The 18,012-nt window shown below is 39.0% G+C and overlaps 1 protein-coding gene across 22 annotated transcripts in view; it reads right to left on the reverse strand.

Moving 5' to 3' along the window:
- The window catches only part of kcnma1a (potassium large conductance calcium-activated channel, subfamily M, alpha member 1a), a 152,126-nt gene that overhangs the window by 112,957 nt on the left and 21,157 nt on the right, over positions 1-18,012 (reverse strand). For all 22 annotated transcript variants that reach the window (XM_044137382.1, XM_044137364.1, XM_044137372.1 and 19 more), the window contains exon 2: positions 5,425-5,595. In XM_044137382.1, the coding sequence (XP_043993317.1) occupies positions 5,425-5,595 (171 nt within the window). The remainder of the gene's footprint in view (positions 1-5,424; positions 5,596-18,012) is intronic.

Raw genomic sequence — 18,012 nt, forward strand, 5'->3', positions numbered from 1 at the left:
AACAAACAACACAAAACGAGAAATAAATAGACATTAGGAGATGGTTGCAGCGCTGGAGGTGTCGCAGAGTATACAGAATTTACATTTTTAACAAAGTGGTGTCAAGAGCAGAAGTTCTTATGCCTTTAAATTTAGTGCCATTATTGCCAACGGGTAGAAACTGTTTTTTTTAGGCGATTTGTCCTGGTTTTTTATGAATAAACTTATCACAAATCATGACATAATTATCTGTATTTTCCAAACTTATTAAAAGGAATAGTAATTTAAGTTTTTCAAATTTAAATAATAAAAACATCTCCAAAAGCTCAGTCTAGTCACAAATATGACACAGAACATTGTTTGGTAAATCTAAGAGAACCAAAGTACAAAATACTAGGGCTGATTTAACGTCAAAGTACAAAAACGTTTGTTACTTTTTCACAGTGTATGTAAGTATCTGGTTTCAATTCTAAAGAAAATATGGTGTGACACTTTCCTCACAGAGGTACACACACACATTACAATGACATAAACAACGTCAGGCTGAAATGTGTGAATGACAGCTGTTCTCCGGGCAGGGAGGAAGGCAATCATGGGGATGTGAGAAAACGTTTATTTTCACCACAACGGGATGTTTGAGGAAACACGGAAACAAAGTAAAAAAGAAAAAAAAAACACCATTTCAAAATGATACATAATCTCTCCTTACTGCCAAGGCACACAGATATGCATACACAGAGCAAGTTTGCATACACAAGCTGATAACAGAGGAGGAAAAAATGCTGGCAAAAGCACACAGAGAGGGGAAAGTGGCAAAGAAAAATGATGTGCCCTGTCAGAGGTTTTACTGCTCAACAAGACTGTTTGAGCTGGATTTTTGTCGTTTTATATAACAGTGATTAGAATGCTTTCACTTTTTTCTGTAAAGGCAGACAGATGTGTTGCATTCATAGTGTTTCCAGATGATACGGGTCAAAATGCAGAAGGCCAAGAAGTGTGAGGATGGATGGGAATAGGCAGAGGGATGACCACAGGGATTAGAGAGCGAGCCGTGTGAACAGATGGTCCCTGGTTGCCACCCAAGATCCCATTAAGAAAGATGGCAGGACTGACCTATTTCTGGACCCACCATGCCATGTAAATCCGCTGTCCATAGAGATAGGGAGAATATCTACATTCAGGTTTTATAATCCTTGCTATTTTTCTTGGACATTATAGGATTACATACATTGTTACTATACCAGATGCAAAACATAGAAATCGACTTTGTGAGATGCTGGGATAATGCGGCACACAAATCCTGTCCAAGTAGTCGCTTCCTTCCTCACACACTGGACCCTTCAGTGCTTCATGCGGTCTTTTGATAGAGCAACTGGGATGACGTGGCTGTCAAAGAACCGATGAGTTATCCATTTTGAGGCCCTCCCAACTACAGAGAGGATGGGATTTCCTTTCACTCTTCTAGCGAATGCAATGCCACTGTGCAGACAGCTGTCCCACAAGATGCAGAAAGATACTTACTCAGTCGCAGGTAGTTTACCTCTACCAGCGACGATTCACAATTAGTTGTAGCAATAAACTTGATTTGAGATATATTTCTTTTTGATGTAAAAACCAATACAGTAGAAACACTGTATTGGTTTTTAGAAATTGAAAGAAAATGTCACATGGATGTTGCCATGTCGTTTATGTTGCAATGCATTCTGGGTACATGACACATGCTAGGTTCCAGCTCCGTTCAGCCAAAACTGCAACGAGTAACGTCGTTAAGCCTTTTTCAATTTGAATGGAAGCACATACAAATTTGAGTGATGTGAAAGGCAATTGTTGCAGGTAGAACAGGCTTGCAAGCCATAAGTTGTGGGTTCAATTCCAGCCTCCTCCTGCCTTAGGTTGCTAAGGCAGGAGCACACTTAGTACAATGTGTGCATGTTGGAAGCTGAATATCAAATGGTCTAGGGACATCTGTTTGAAATCCCTAGATATCAGATGGACCTCTGCAGTGGTGCAATTACCACTTCAGAGGTGATGGCAAACTGAATAGCAAAAGCTGAAATCCTACAAGGAGTAATTATAGTAGCAGCAGCAGAAGAAGAAAAGGTGAAATGAAGTTTTAAGGTGGGTAAATGTATTGTCTTTCAGAAAGTTGTTTACTCAAGTTGTTAAGAATATAGCGTGTAGATGTACACTAATATCGCAGGACAAATTTAAAGTCTATGTATCTGTCCATCTTTTTATCCATCTAGAAGCTGTGTTGTACTGCATGGTAGGCGTAAAACGAGTATTATCACTCAAGAATGAGAATTAAGAATGAGCTAGCAACTGTTACTCCCACGCCTAGAAAATTAGACTCCCTTCTGTAGTTAGGGTTAAGCAAATATATAGTTTTTCTATTGAAAATCAATAAACATGTTTTGAATATTCTACTCAGGCTTCCGTCATCGAAAACAGCATTCCACCCACAAACTAACAAGGAGCCGCATGGCAATGAAATATAAATTCCAGTACTTTACCAGCTTTGACAAGTGAAAAATACGACTGTATATTTTATATGCACTGCAGATGTGATTGTTTTGAGACATTAAAATAACACATCAAAGAGTAAAGAAGACAGTTCATCACAAGATATATTGAAACCTAAAAGACAGCTTGTTTGGATAGACCATACTAAAGGTTTAATCAGTCTACTTCGTTCATTCCATAGCCACTTTTTTGGTGTGTTTGAAACAATTTTCCTGTTGAAAAACCCAACTGTCACCAAATAAAGCTTTAAGTATCAAATGAAAGGATGCACAGGGAGTGGAATCATGAGTTTGTCTGGTTAATGCCAGAGAACTATCCAAAATAAATAAGCTTTGTGTTTTCTGATACGTGCAGTGGTGAATTTCCCAGACTGTGCAGCTTGCATGTGCACAATAATACATTATTCACTTAAAGAAGTTAGCAAGTACCATAGATATTCCTGTGGTTTGAATGTGTCCGGTATCAAATTGTCTGCTGTTTGGCTAGAGAGAAAGAGTCAACCTCATACAACAGTGAAACCTGTTAACAATTTCAACATTTTTACACTGTAAAATATGTTTGCCGACTGAATTACTTACTGATGCTACAGGAAAAATGTTCTGCATGGGCAAATCTAGAAGAAAAGGGTTGCAGAGAACTACATAACTCCACACCAAGTGAAGGATTTATATTTGTCAGAGAATTCAATAAGCTCGAGGGTATACTTGATCTTTCACTAACAGCAAAGTCATCAAAGGAAACAAATGATCAGAAATGGAGGGCTCTGACTAACAGAAACAATCAATCTTTATCTGGTTTTGTTTCTTTTTCCACCAGAGTGGAATGGAGCCAACTGTACATGTCCGTTTGGGAGCAAGGAAGAAACTTATTTTTTGTTTGTTTGGTTGGTTTTCTTGTCCTAGTTTGCTTTCCCCAGGCAGACAAAGTCCTTAATGTCAGATGACTGAGCACCACCACACAGCAGTTCCTATGGTTACCAGCCAGGTTCTGCATACACGGATACTCCTTGCAAATTCTGATCTGCAGTGAAACACTGATAGAAGAGCAAATTCTTCACAAAAAAAAACCATAAAAAAAAAAAATCACCTCACCACCCACATGTGAACACATCCACACATGCACACCTATACCGAAGTTTTCATGCTCCTACAGCATGTATGGAAAAATACTTTCAAACAAGAACTCGCAGTTGCACACGTTCCACCCACATGATGAACCAGTCACTCACCTGCATGGAGCAATTTTGCAGTGTTGTGCTGCATATCGTTACAGAGAGCACGTAAGTAAACACAGCCTGCTGGGCTGAATTATCAGCTCCACCAGAAGTAGCGCAAAACACAGTAGGTGATACACTGATATCTCTAAGCCTAGAAACCCCATTCAACTCAGCCAGTGCCTTATTTCTCCTTGGCTGGAACAAACATACTGGTTTACTTTTAATTTGCTTCTGTGTTTTTGTTGGCGTTTCTCTCTGCCCCTGTTTTCCTTGCTTCAATTCTCTCCCTCACACTTCCAGCTAACAGAAATATACATACAGGGCAGATTGGGAGCACTCTGTCAGAGCAGAAGATGAAAGGAAGAAGAGAGCTGCGTTCCATGCCAGGAGAGCTGCGTGAGTGGGAAAGTGATGAAAGAGAAGCTCATTTAGTAAATTGACAGCTCCCTTCAGGATTTTTCATCCTCTCTACTATAAAAGGACAGAGCCTTCCTCAACTCTGAACTATCCTCATCAGGCATGAGGAAGCTGTCACATTCCAGCAAACGTTAACAATGACAGCATTCGTATTTTATCTTGGATTCATCTCTCTCTCTCTCTCTCTCTCTTTCCAACTCCCACGGCTGTTTCATTCAGTCCACAAATGCACAGTGGATGTCTGTACAAAACAGACCAAGTGTGACTGAAAGAGAGTTAGAAAACAGCAGAAAAAGAAAAAAAGAAAAAAAACAAATGTCCTTAAACATAAAGTCGGCTACACTAGCAGAGAATACCAAAACCCATCAACTGAGAGTACAGTAGTAGCAGTTGATATAATTGATACAATTTGTATTGTTTTAGTTTGGTCCAAATTTATATAAACCGAAATATTCTCATTTCCCCAAAGTGGAACACAATTTCACACGACAATACTGCAGACACAAAGATGTAGATGAAGTTGCAGAATAAAGGCAAAAAACAAATATATTGATCAGATGAGTAGGGAGGGGCTGCACAGTGGCACAGTTGGTAGCACTGTTGCCTTGTAGCAAGAGTGCTACCAACCCAGGGTCTTTCTGCACGGAGTTTGCATGTTCTGCCTCTGCATGTGTTGGTTCTCTCCGGGTACTCCAGTCTCTCTAAAATTCTCCCTAGGTGCGAGTGTGTGTGTCCATGGTTGTTTGTCCTGTCTGTCTCTATGTTGCCCTGCGACAGACTGGCAACCTGTCCAGGATGTACCCCGCCTCTCGCCCGGAAGGTTAGCTGGAGATAGGCACCAGCACCCCTCTGCACCTCACTAGGGGTAAGGGTGTTAGAAATTGGATGGATGGATGATTAGGGAAGCTATAGAAAAGTCTTTGTGTTGCACTCTAAACTACATCATCACTAGATCTTGATGGCCTAGTTTTGGCCAAATAATGTCCATGAGTATTTGTACTGGCACACTGGCACACACGTAAATACAAACCACCAGACTGACCCAAGAGAGGGAGAGAAAAGTTGGGCTACAGCTTGCAGAACTACACCTTCAAAACAGCAGAGATTAATCAATGCCTTGTCCAATGTGGAAAATGAACAAGACAAACCTATTCCAACCAAAGAAAAAAGTTTGCATAGAAGTTTGCATAGAAAATAGCCAAATAATTTGAGGCTAAAACGTTTTACTTGATCTGAATTGTTGATTTAGGTCCGTTGTTTTCATTCATGTCTGAAGAAGAGAAACCTACCAGGACCCTGCCTGTGAGTGTCTGAGCGGAGATCATGACACCAGCCCAGTCTTTGACTGAAGTCATCCATCCCACCTCGCTGGCTGCTGCTACCTCCTCCTTCTCATCAGGACCTTTTGTTGTCTTGTCTGCTGTCGGATTGTTGGCAGGGTTATTCACCTTCTGAGCCTCCTGGGGAAAAAAACAAAAAAAACAAAAAAGAAATCATATGAGTAAATAAACTGGAAGAAAGTTCATTTATGATTGTTGCAATGATATGGATCATGCCATGCTGACTCCCATCTGCTATATACCAAATATGTATGTCCATGTATGATTCCACATAATGACAGAATGTGTTGTGCTCTAGCCGAGCTGCACAGATGGTTCTTTATATTAACTGTCCCTAATGTTACGCAGGCATTTCAGCACTGTGTCTTGCATCCGAATGACTGAGCAGAGTTGCATTGCAGTTCGTTGACATGCTATGCTTGGCAGAAACACGGCGTGCAGCTGTTCTTCTCCAGCCATTCACTCACTCCTGACTTGACACTAGCTGGCATTTAGTTTCCCTCTCCTCCTGGCAAAAAAATCTAATGAGTATATTTCCTTCTGTTCCGAAACCACTGCAGCATTGAAGTTTTCCCATTGCACATAGATTCAAATATACCAGGAGGTTTTTCATGCATACTATGGAACTCTCTCATTAAAGCTGCAGCTGGGCCTCAGTGATTGCCTCCGAAAAGAACCAATGGAACTGAAGAACTTTTGAATGTGTGATGGCACAATTAAAAGTTGACCCACTCAAAGGAGACACAGTAAGCATACATTTATGCATTACTCACTCAGGCTTCACATGTACTTAAAATGAGTCTTAAAATGCCACTCTTCACAGTAACAGTGGACAAGTAGCCATCAAAGCAGAATGTTTGCTCTGTCAACGCAGCAAAATGTCTTCAAATGTTGGATGTCAAATGATGACAGTTTTTTAGTATGACCTTCCTTAGTGCTGCATCTAAAAAAAAAAATGATGATATAAACTGAAATAAATTGAGCTTAGACTGACTTTTCCAAAAGCGGCAGAGGCCAGAGAACCAAGTTGATCTAATCTCTGGGAACATTCGATATTCGGGAAAAGCACAGTGAAAACTTACTATATCTGCAGGGTATAAGAACAGAGCTGTTACCCATGAACCCAAGAGTGTTCTGTCCATATCAAGAAGCTTGCTGGGTCAAATTGAATTACATTTCATAACGACATGGCATGGACACAGCTGCCATTTTCCTAATTTCATTCCGACCCCATTACAATGCTAATAAACTGGGCCTAAAAAAGCCTGACTTAGTCATCAGATCATTATCTGTTCATGCCATAGGGCCTGTCTGTGCTCCAGTAGATAATTAATTTACTTGAGCTTTATCGGGGTTTCTGCAGCGTTTTAAATAAAGCCTAAAGAAAATCTCAAAGCTCAAGAAATATTTTAGTCTAAATCTCAACTTTCAGCATGTAGTTAGCTTGGGAACCGAAATACAAACTCTCAATTATGCACTACGCTTTGCCATGGATAAATTTTTATTGTTGCACATTTATGTTGTTGTTTTGTTTTTAATATATAGATATATATCTATATATATATATATAGAGAGAGAGAGAGATATCTATCTATCTATCTATCAATATATATATATACACACATACAAGTCTGTTTATCAAATAATTTTTTATATCAGAAAAAGATTACATGAGCAGAGGTGGATAGAATACCCCTAAATTTGTACTTATGTAAAAGTAAAACTGCTTCAGTACATTTATACTCGAAAGTAAAAAGTAGCCTCCAAATAAGCCAGTGAAGTAAAAAAAAAAATGGTAACAAGACTATTTAAGTACTTTGTAACAAATAACATTTGATTTAGTCTTTTAAAAATTAAGCAATTTTGAAAATCATGTAATGAAATGGACTAAAATATACATTTATGCACAAAGTATTTTAAAGACTTATATTAGTCTAATTAAATATTATGATTACTAATTAACAAATGCAGACACATAAAACTTTTCCAAATTCCAAAGACTTACTTGAAGTGGTCAAACAGCTTCTGTTTAAGCAAATTCTTGATTCTACAGCTCTGGAAATGTAGCTTTTACATTTACTTAGCTTTTAACAGGGGGTATAATACCTTTATAAATAGAGCCAGGCTGATTTGGATAGCTGTAGCTATGCTCCTGTGTGCATCTCTGCTGTCTTTTGCTGCATTTACTCTGCATGCATGCAGGTCATTTTGTGCAGGGATGTGTGAAGTTTCATAGAATAGCTATGCGGGTGTGTCGTACACCACGTCATTTACAGCATGTGCACACAGCCCACACCACTAAGGAGCAAAATTCACATGTAGTTTGTGAATTCCAGGTCTAGCTCTTTTTGGCACATGTGTGCATGTTGGATGGGATCATATGAATAATGGATGCAGTCACAAATTGATGGCTTTGCAGATCAGAGGAGATAATGTAAACAACGCATTTCTTCCAGTTCATTTGAGTCATCCACAGTAGGCTAGGCTAGGGGGGAAGAAGCACTGAAGCATACTGTTATGGGAGAATCCATCTGCTGGCTATAAATAAACCCCTGTGATGTCAAACTGTTGGGGAAGACAGAGAGCAGCCGCAATCAGAGGATATTTTGCAAGAAAATGGCAAGCTTTGCCCTTTTGTTCCCTTTAACATTGTTTTTCAATGATAACAGTTTTGACTCCTCATTCTGCATTAACAAGATCAATTTACATTTCTGACACTAAAACATTTTATTCAGTCACTCTTAATGTCATCTCTTTTAAAGCACTCTGTTTCTCCGTAAAAGTATATATTTTGCGGGCATAAGTCCAAGCTGAGAGGCAAAAAAATATATAAATCAAATACATCAATAAAGTTGTAACAAACTGTTACCAATTTTTACATTGGTAACAGAACAGGGAACAAGACTGCGCAGTGAGCCATGACAGGAGCTGCAGGTAGCAGGCTGTGCACGTCCGACTTCCCACCAAAGCAAACAACTTCACCGCACCCCGCTGCTGCGTGAAAAACTACTGCCGACATGCTCGGCAGGAGATCGGGTGGTGCAAACTTTTGGTGACAGACTTACTTCTTTTTTTTTTTAAGAGCTCCTCAGAGTGTTTACTGCAGCACGTAACCACTCAATGAGTTTTTAGCACAAGTAATAAGCACTGTTGTAACCAAATCATACGAGACTAAGTGGCACTAAAGTGTCATTGAAGTACTACCTTTCAGACCTAGATGATGCAAAGTGATTCCTACATGACTGATTACAGTATTGCCCCTCACTTGCACATTTGATGCACAAAAATATTAAAATTCCTTATTTTTCGTAGATTATTACTCAGGTTATTACTGTCTGCTTATTTATTCACAAAATATGAACAAATATCACATAAACATCCAAATGACCTCATTTGTTTTGTTTTGTTTTTTTTTTGTTTTCACCCTGAACGTTTTGATTTTCCAGTTTTAAATCTTCTTTATCTAGTTCATCTGCCTACATCAGGGGATCTATTTATATAACAATACAGATGAGCATTGTTAATATTAGGACTGTCCCAATTATGAGAATAGTCAAGGGAGGTCGGCTAATAATCTGCAAGACAGTGAGAGAAAAAATAAATCCTTGACACAAGAAGGAAGACACAAATTAACTGACAGAGCAAAATCTACGGGACAAAGACAAGAAGACAAGGTGGAAAAGTCATCTTATAGCAATAATGTGAAGATGGCAGATTAATCATGATAAGCATGAAATTAAAAGACATCATGAGGCAGACAATTGTAGCAAAAATGACACCAAGAGAGAGATAGGACAGCCACTGAAAGTAAAAAATGGGCAACTGAACAGATCAGAAGGGAGACAAGAAATAAGGGTAATGTGTAAGACTGAAAGAAGAGGGGAAAGAGACAGGAGGTCATGCCCATCTGACCCCGCTGATCTAACAGAAGCTGGCTTCTAGGCAGCTGTTCCTCTGGCTTCCGACCGCATCACTCGGGAAAACTCTACTCCAGTGTGGTGGGTTATTTATAGCCTCAGCCAATGAGACACGAAAGTATTGAGTCTCATAACTTGCCGCAGTTACCCTGTGTCTCTGGGTTACAGGCCTTCATAGGGTCACAACAAACAGGAGAGCAGGAGTGTATTTAAATATGTATTTACAATATTTCATAAACATCTGCTTAATCCATAAAAAGGTCAGGCTTATTGATCCGTATAGAATGAAAAGGCAAAATGGTATGAGATAATCACATTTTCTAGGGCATTACTGCAGACAAAGCAAAATAGTTTTTTTCATTATTATTATTATTATTTTTTTTTTTCACTTCAGAGCATAGGAATGTTCAGGTGAACTTTACTGTACTGTAGATCCTCAAGCCCAGTGTTTGCCCAGACTACAATGTGTCTGATTTAAGGATTACACGGACTGTAATCCATCTGATCAGAACAGCGACAACATAAATCCATATCCAAACAAAAGTCATGCACAGGGAATGAGAGGAAAGCCAGTAAATCTCCATATGTAATAAAGTGGAAACTATGATCACCGAGGTGGAGAATCCAAAAGTAAAATATATTGTAAAATATCAAAAAAAGTAAAGTCAACAGAAACAAATCTATGCCAAAAAAAAAAACAATTGGCTAGAGAAAACATCACCATAGAAACAAAAACATGTTTAGATTTTTAGTTTCCTCTTAAATATTTTTAGTTTTCTTTGTCACTTTGTGTATATGTTACATCCCTGAATTTTGCTAAGCATTTACATGCAAAATGATGGCGTCTGCTTTGTCCCGAGAACGCACGCAGGTTACTGTGTGCCAGGATGTGTAAGGCGGTGTGGGTGCTTCATATGGAAGTGTGGAGTGTCAGCATGGCGTATTATAAGACGGGTTATATTATTATTCTGTCATTGCAACAGAATCTGAGTAGCACTTATGTAAAATTTATAACAGTGCTGCAAGTGTGCGATATATGCGGATTTTCAAGGTTGTGATGTTTATTCATCATGTGAAAAAAGAAAAATCTCTGCCAGTCAGAACTGACTGGGGATCAAACTGTGTCTCCAAACTATTGTGTCAGATGCATGCTGAATAATTATTTACTTATAGATATTTGTCTTCTGATGGCTATATTTCCTACTTCATGACTTTTGACTTAGTAGAGAAAAAAAATAATAATAGTAATAAATTATTATTTTTTTAAATCACAAAAACAGCTAAGGCATATAATATAACTTTTTTTTATGGTAAGTCAACGACTAACAATCTTCAGAAGATACAAAACGTTCATCAATCTACAGAATGCCGTCATTTCCTTCATACTACCCTCGACGTGAAGCTTTGTGGACACCAAACTATAAAGTGGGATTTACAATACAGAAAAAAAGGGAAAAAAGTCAACTAGTTTACGTCTCTTTGCATCCCCCTCCGGAAAGCTCACCCATCTGCATAACAGGAGAAGAGCTCTCCACCAAATTGCTGAACTCCAATTCCACTTTTTGTCCCAACTGTGACATCCTTTCAGCTGGCAGAGAGAAACAATAAGACAGTGATACGCAAAACCCTAATGTAAGCCTTGCAGCGCTTGCTGTCTAAGACCCACATTCTTTCATGTCTCTTAGTTCAACCAAAAAAAGAAAAGAAAAAACGGGAAGAACAATGCATCTGCATTAGAGCTACTTTCTTACATTCGCAGGGAAACTAAAAAAGAAATATCTTGAATGTACAGGCCTGCTGATTCATAACGCTGGACTAAACTTTGTCTATTCATATATCATTACAAACTTCAGAGGGCATGGGTAAAAACAGATTATGCTGTGAATTGCGGGTGACTGAAGGGTCAGATCAAAATGATAGTCAGATCATTTCATATAAATCTAAAAATGCTTTTTTCAGAGAAGTAAAAAGTGCTCAAAAATCAGTTTAATATTTTATCTCATAAACAAGATCATGCCTCATTTCCTGAATGCAACAAAAAACAAACATCATAGATTTTCTTCCACTTCATTTCCAGTGCCTTACATGAGAATTCAGTTACTTTCACAAAACTCTTTGTAGTTTAAAGGTATTTTATGTTATAGACTAGATCATAAGCACATTCTTGGTGAGATTTAAGTCTGAACTATAACTCTACTCACACTACTGTCTTTCAGTATGAGGATGGTGTGTCCAGGATAATGTGCAGTTAGTTTTCCTTAAAGTGAAACTGTCTAAACATGTTATTTAGGGTTCTATTTTTTATGTTTCTGCACAAATGTTGACATTTTATTTAGTTATCTAAAGAGGAAATCACAGCAAATGTGATGTTATTACAGTGGATAGCACCACATTTCCATCACACGTGCATATCTAATAATTGGTTGTTTTTAACTGCCGACCCATTTAATTCATTTCCCTCACGTCAACCTGGAGATGGCCTGTTACTATGGTGATACACCAAGCTCGTGTCTGTGTTTTCTATGCAAATTAGGTGCAAATGGAGTACGCTTCAAGTTGGCCCATTTAATACACCAAACAAATCTGCTTCAAGGTGATTGCCGACATGAGGAGACTTTAGAAGGGGCAGTTATTGTACCGAGAACACAAAGTAAAGTAACACATTGTTTTTAGAATCCCTGTTATGATTATTATTAGTCTCACCTCCAACATCACTATTCCAGAGGTGCATACTGTACACATTTTTAAGTCTGTCAGAGGGAAGAAAGACAAAAAAATACCAAAATTAAAAACATTAAGCTTTAATTATGCTTCAGCCACCTGAAGCTAATTTCCACTTTACTGTACTCTAATGTGCAAAAAAATAAATATAAAAGCAGGACAATTGTGACAAACTCAGTTAAACGTGTCAAATCAAAGTCCAAAATCATTTTGCAATCAGATCTCAAAGATGTCTTTAAATTAACAATCTGGTGGTGCAAATTATTTGTCATGCAGTACAGAAGCAGGCAAGCAGTGGTGTTCTCACATATCCAATGACTGAAATAAAAACTGCAGCCTCAGACTCACTGACGTAAAATACCTACTGAAAAGCAGATGCAGTTGCAGTGTGTTACTTTGCAGCACATACATGGCAATTACTTTAGTTGAGTAAGAGACTTGGATTTGTTATCGGCAGGTTCCTGTTACTAACAGACTCTAATCTTATCATGGGCAAAAAAAATCTAAATCAAGACATCCCCACTCATGACATTAATACAGAGTGCGTTCAAGCTCGTCTGAGCCATAGAGGCTGTATCAGAATTCATAACTCTGTTATTACAAGCTTCAACAGTGGGACTGTAAGATGCACTTCAGTGTGAATAGTGGTCGGTTTTTAATAATGCAAGATTTTAAGCACGAGTGGTTATTGTACCGCAATATGATAGACGAGCAAAGAAGTGGAAAAAAATCTGAAGCATGAACATGTACAGATTTTTAAAGTTTTAAGTCTATGAAATTGATTCCTGGTTTTGATACTTGTTGTCTCAAAAAGTACTGTTCAGCAAAACATCTTAAAATAAAACAATATGTCTACTATTTTAACAAATAGCCAAAAAGCCTTACTATCTCAATGTCAGACTGTAGACTGGTTGATCTTTGGACTGCTTCATGTAGCCAACAACAGATTTTTTATTTCCAAGCATAAATCTGATGGCTTAATAATTAAATATTTAAAAAAAGGTATTCTTGTTTCTCTTCATTTAATGAGCGATTTTGTAATGCTATTTTCTAGAGCCTGTTAAACACCTGAAGTCAGTGAATTTTGAGAGTAGCACCTCTGACGGCAACAAAACAACCCTATCAAGCAGTCACCTGTCTTAACCTAGATCCCCCAATTGCCCTCAGAACTCCTTAATGATCCTTGCTCCTGAATACAGGCAGACAGACGGCTTGTTTCTCTGTCAATAAGAGACTCCGCGAATAACAAGCAAAGCAACTGAAGTCGGGGCCCCATTATCCCGTGCACAACAGGCCGTTGAGGTGTTTTCCACAAGTGGAAAACTACAAGGATTGAAGCCATCGCCCTAATTGGCTCCCTGCTGTCTAACCTGCGCTGATCAATGACGGTGCTCTATAAAGAGCAACATCCAAATATAAATGGGAGATGAACTTATCACGGAGCATGGCAGTTGGAGGATCAGTTGAGTGGAGAAGAGATTTCAAATCAAACATGAATCACAATATCTCTAAAAGATTTAAGCCAAATAATTGAGTACATAGCAGAATAGGTTTGGGTTCATAATGTACTTACAACATGAACACGTCCTCACATTCCTCAAAATATTAAACATTTACTAATTCTTCTGTTTGGATTCAAAAGGAGAGCCACCTGGTATTTAATGAATCAGCTGCTCCACACAACATGGAATAATCAAAGCGCAGAAGTGGGCGAGGCTGAATGATCCTACAGTCTTTGCATAATATATTAATGACTAACTGGTCCTTCAGCACTACAAGTCAACAGATGGACATGTATGCAACACCATGGCCCATGCAGAAGGATTTTGGTAAACAAGTGTCGAAAATGCATGTCTATTTTTTTCTTTTGTTAAAAGCAGTTTCAAATACCAGCACTGGAACACGTGCAAGTGCTTTAGTCACTTTCATTACTCACAGGAAAGATTACCCCAACAGAGACATATTCTTCTTTGGCATTACCTGCATGAATACCCTTCCCTGGCTGCAAAGTGAAGGTAAGCAACTGGTTTTAAATCTTCTCCTTGGTTCATTGACCCGTTTAAAGCTTGGGGTTGGTTGTCGGTAACACTGTAGGGCAGGGGTCTCAAACTCCAGTCTTCGAGGGCCAGTGTCCTGCAACTTTTAGATGCATCTCTACTTCAACGCACCTGAGTCAAATAATGAGGTCAATAGCAAGACCCTGGAGAACCTGACTGCACTTGGGAGATGATTCAATAGTGATTCAACTATTGGATTCAGGTGCGTTGGACCAGGGAGCCATCTAAGAGTTGCAGGTCACTGGCCCTCAAGCACTAGGAGTGCCCACCTCTTGGTGTAGGGGAAGACAGCCAGGGCAAAACCACTCCCAGGTATAGCATCCACCTGCCTCCACCTAAAATAGGAACTGGGAGTACTTGACCTTCTTTTAAACTGTTTGACTAAATACGGAGGCCATTAGACCCGGACACAGGGGGCCAGGGTTCGAATCATGACTCTGGGTCCTTTACTGCACGTCTTTCCCGTCTTCTCTCTCTATTCATTAAAAAAAGTTATTTCCTCTATATCTACACTTATCTGCACTTCGTCCATGTGATATTAAGAAAAATAAACAATGTAACTGTCAAATGTGTGCTCAGAGTATCCATATATTGGATAACCCATACACATAACCCAGTTAGTACCATCACTGCTTGTTGGAGATGGTGACAATGCTTATAATTAACTACTGTTATTTTATGTGGGAATAAATGCACAGAAACTGTGAATAAGCAAAGAAAACACTAGTAACTTCTTTCTCCCTGTTGTTCAAAAAAATGTCCCCCTATACTAAAAAAGTAGCTATTTTAAAAACTACATTTTAATTGCACTAAAAAAAGTTTCTTCAGATATCTTGACACCGTTGTATGAGAACAAATCCCTAATTATTCCACCTGATAATTATGCCAGCTCTCCTCCTGTATTATACCTATCCGCTTGTCTCTCTGGTTCTGCTACATTTTCTCTTGCTTGCACCCATTTTCTCATTTCCACTTCACTCCACTCCACCGGATTAAAAGAAGCCAGGAGAGACCAAGGAGATTAGGGTCTCTTTGCTTGAGAGACAGCTCTCATTACCTTCATGTTCTCCAGAAGCAATAATGCTGTCAAATCTTTCAGCCATGCCAGTCATCACTGGGGGCTAAATTAATTTGTTTACACCAACTCTAAGCCTCTGAATTGATGTAGAACAGCAGCAAAATACATGAGTCTAAACAAAAATCAGCATTCAGGGTAAATTATGTTAATTGAAAAACCCACTAATTTGGCTCACTGGAAACCAAATACAACCTTGTCTGGTTTCTTAAAATGTGTCAATTAGGTGCAGAAAGTTTGTTCCACACTGAAGGCGTGGACAGAAGAAATGTGTTAGTTAAAGGCAGCAAAAAGGGCAGTCATCTGTGTCTAATGATTCTGAGACTTGCCCTTGATTCGAAAACAGCTCAGAGGCTAACAAATGGAAGTGCAAATGGTTTTCTAACTCTAGGCTTATTTAATCATTTTAAATTTAGATCTCACGCCTCCCACTGGGGAAAATAAATCAGTTTCCCACATAGAAAATGTGCATGCTTTAACCCTGCAGTTAGGAAGAGGAAACACCCCCTGGATTATCATGGCCTGTGTTCTATCACTTCACAATATGGCCCTGCAGCTTGGTCCACAGGGAAGGTTGTATTTCTTCATCATAACCTCAGATAGAGAAAACTTTGACCTCCACTAACAAGATCTATTAATGGAAGCTGAAGTATTGAGACGTCGCAGCAAGTTTGCCTCCATGTTTTAAAGTGTCCGTAGATCAGTGCAATTACCCAAGATGGCAGCACAACAAACCAATCTGTGCATTTAAAAGAAAGGTCACTGCCTGTGGCGGAACGATGGACTGTATTTGAGCAGCATTAAGTCTCCATGTGAAGTCGAGTGTAAACTGGGCTGCTGGTGAGGACTGAGGCATTGTCTTCAACCCAGACAGCATTGATGCTCAACTTTACTGAATCAAAGCTCCTTCCACTACAAAATCAAACATCTAAAAAAGAAAAAAAAAGACCAACAGGCCGCGCACACACATCTCAGAAGAGCCGTGCTGTCTCCAAGCTGAGTTCTGTTTGTTTGTGTTCAGTATGAGATGCACATTGGCTCTGGTTTCCGCCTGTTCCTGTTAGTGCCGCTGCAGCCAGAACAGGTTTGAGATTTGAGGAGCTCACAAACAGCATCGCAGGAATTGCCTTTCGCCCAGAGGTCGAGGGAGGCATTTCCCTGTGATGGCACAGTGAGGTTGGGGGTGGAGGGATGAAGGGCCAGTGTGTGCAGGTAGAGGTGAAAAGCACCACCTCCCCAGAGTCAGCAGTTTGACCCTTGCAGGCTTCATGTGGGCTGGGTCGCCGAGCTCTAACAACACTGAAAATTCAGCACAAACATTAAATAAGCGCTGTCAGGGTGAGTTAGGTAGAGAACTGGCAACAGCTTTCACATGGGATGATGTGAAGACTGAATCAGCTCTCCTCTGCTGTCCAAACAGTGGGCATTTGATCACTGCAGCAACGTTCGAACCCAAGGACAAGTCAGTGGGTGGGACACATGAAACATGTCATGGGTGAATTTGGATGACAGAGAGAATGTCACACAAAATAAAAGTCTCGCAAAAATATTTACACCTTGAATTTTTGCACATTATGCTCAGCTTAGACTTGGAGCGTTCTACTAGGATTTTATGAATTAGATCAAACTTATATTTAAGGTTGTCATATTTAATCTATTTTTATATATATAATTACAGATGCAAATCTATTAACAAATGTCTCTACTAACATTGAACATCTAGGGATTCTTCTCTTTTTTTCCCCCTTTTACAAAATTTTAATTGTTTTTAAAAGTAAATATTTGTAAACTGGACTAATACTGAGCACAGTCACATTACACATACAGCTGGAAGTCTCTTGAGGTGTGTCTACCAGCTTTAAAGATTTGGTGGCTAAAAATTTCCCTCAATATATTTTAGCAAAAGAGCTGGAGCTCAGTCAGACTGAATGGGCAAGTTTTAAGTTGTACCACAGAATCTGAATTGGATTAAGGCCTTCAACCAATTTTCAGGGCTTTTGCCTCCAACACGTTTTCCTCAAAGATTGCCCTGTACCTAGCTCCATCTTTCTCCTCATCAGCTCTGAACAGGAGGGGTTCAGGTTGATGTGCAGTGAAAATTTTCTGCAACAGATTGATTTGCATGGAGGTGTAAAAGTTTAACCGTGGTCTTATCTGACCAAAGCATACTCTTGTCCACGTTCGCTTGTGGACCCCTTTCGACTAATGGTCTCTTTTTTTTTTCTCTTCCGCAGAGGCCACATCTATGCAGATGTAACTATGGATCTCTGCAGCTCCTCCATTTTTTTTTAACTCAGATAACAGCTAAATTTATATTTAAAACTGCTTACAGGCAGCTGGCTGCTTTGAATTGTATTTAGGGGTTACGGAGGAAATGGAAGCTGAATGCAAATAAATTCCAGGTTGTTTTTTAATTTTTATTTACATTTTTAAATATTTTTAATCTGTCATTTTCCTCCCATAGCTATGACCAACATTTTTTGTTTGTCTATCATCCAGAATCCCAATAAAACACATGAAAGAGTGTGGCTGTAACAAGATGAAATGTGTTCAAGTGGTGTAAGTTCTGCATATCTTTTTTCATCAACACATTGATTTCTTGCATGCAGCAGTAAGAAAATTCACATCTTTAAATCTCAGGCTTTGTTCTTTTATTTAACCAGCTCTGGATGGCCTGTGAAGGTTCAAAGTAAAAGAAAAAAAAAAAAAAGGAAAATCCTCTTTCCACTTCACTAGCTAATGGCCACTGTTAATCAATACTGTTCTA

The sequence above is a fragment of the Gambusia affinis genome, linkage group LG13 (assembly GCF_019740435.1).
Source record: "Gambusia affinis linkage group LG13, SWU_Gaff_1.0, whole genome shotgun sequence".
Taxonomy (NCBI): domain Eukaryota; kingdom Metazoa; phylum Chordata; class Actinopteri; order Cyprinodontiformes; family Poeciliidae; genus Gambusia; species Gambusia affinis.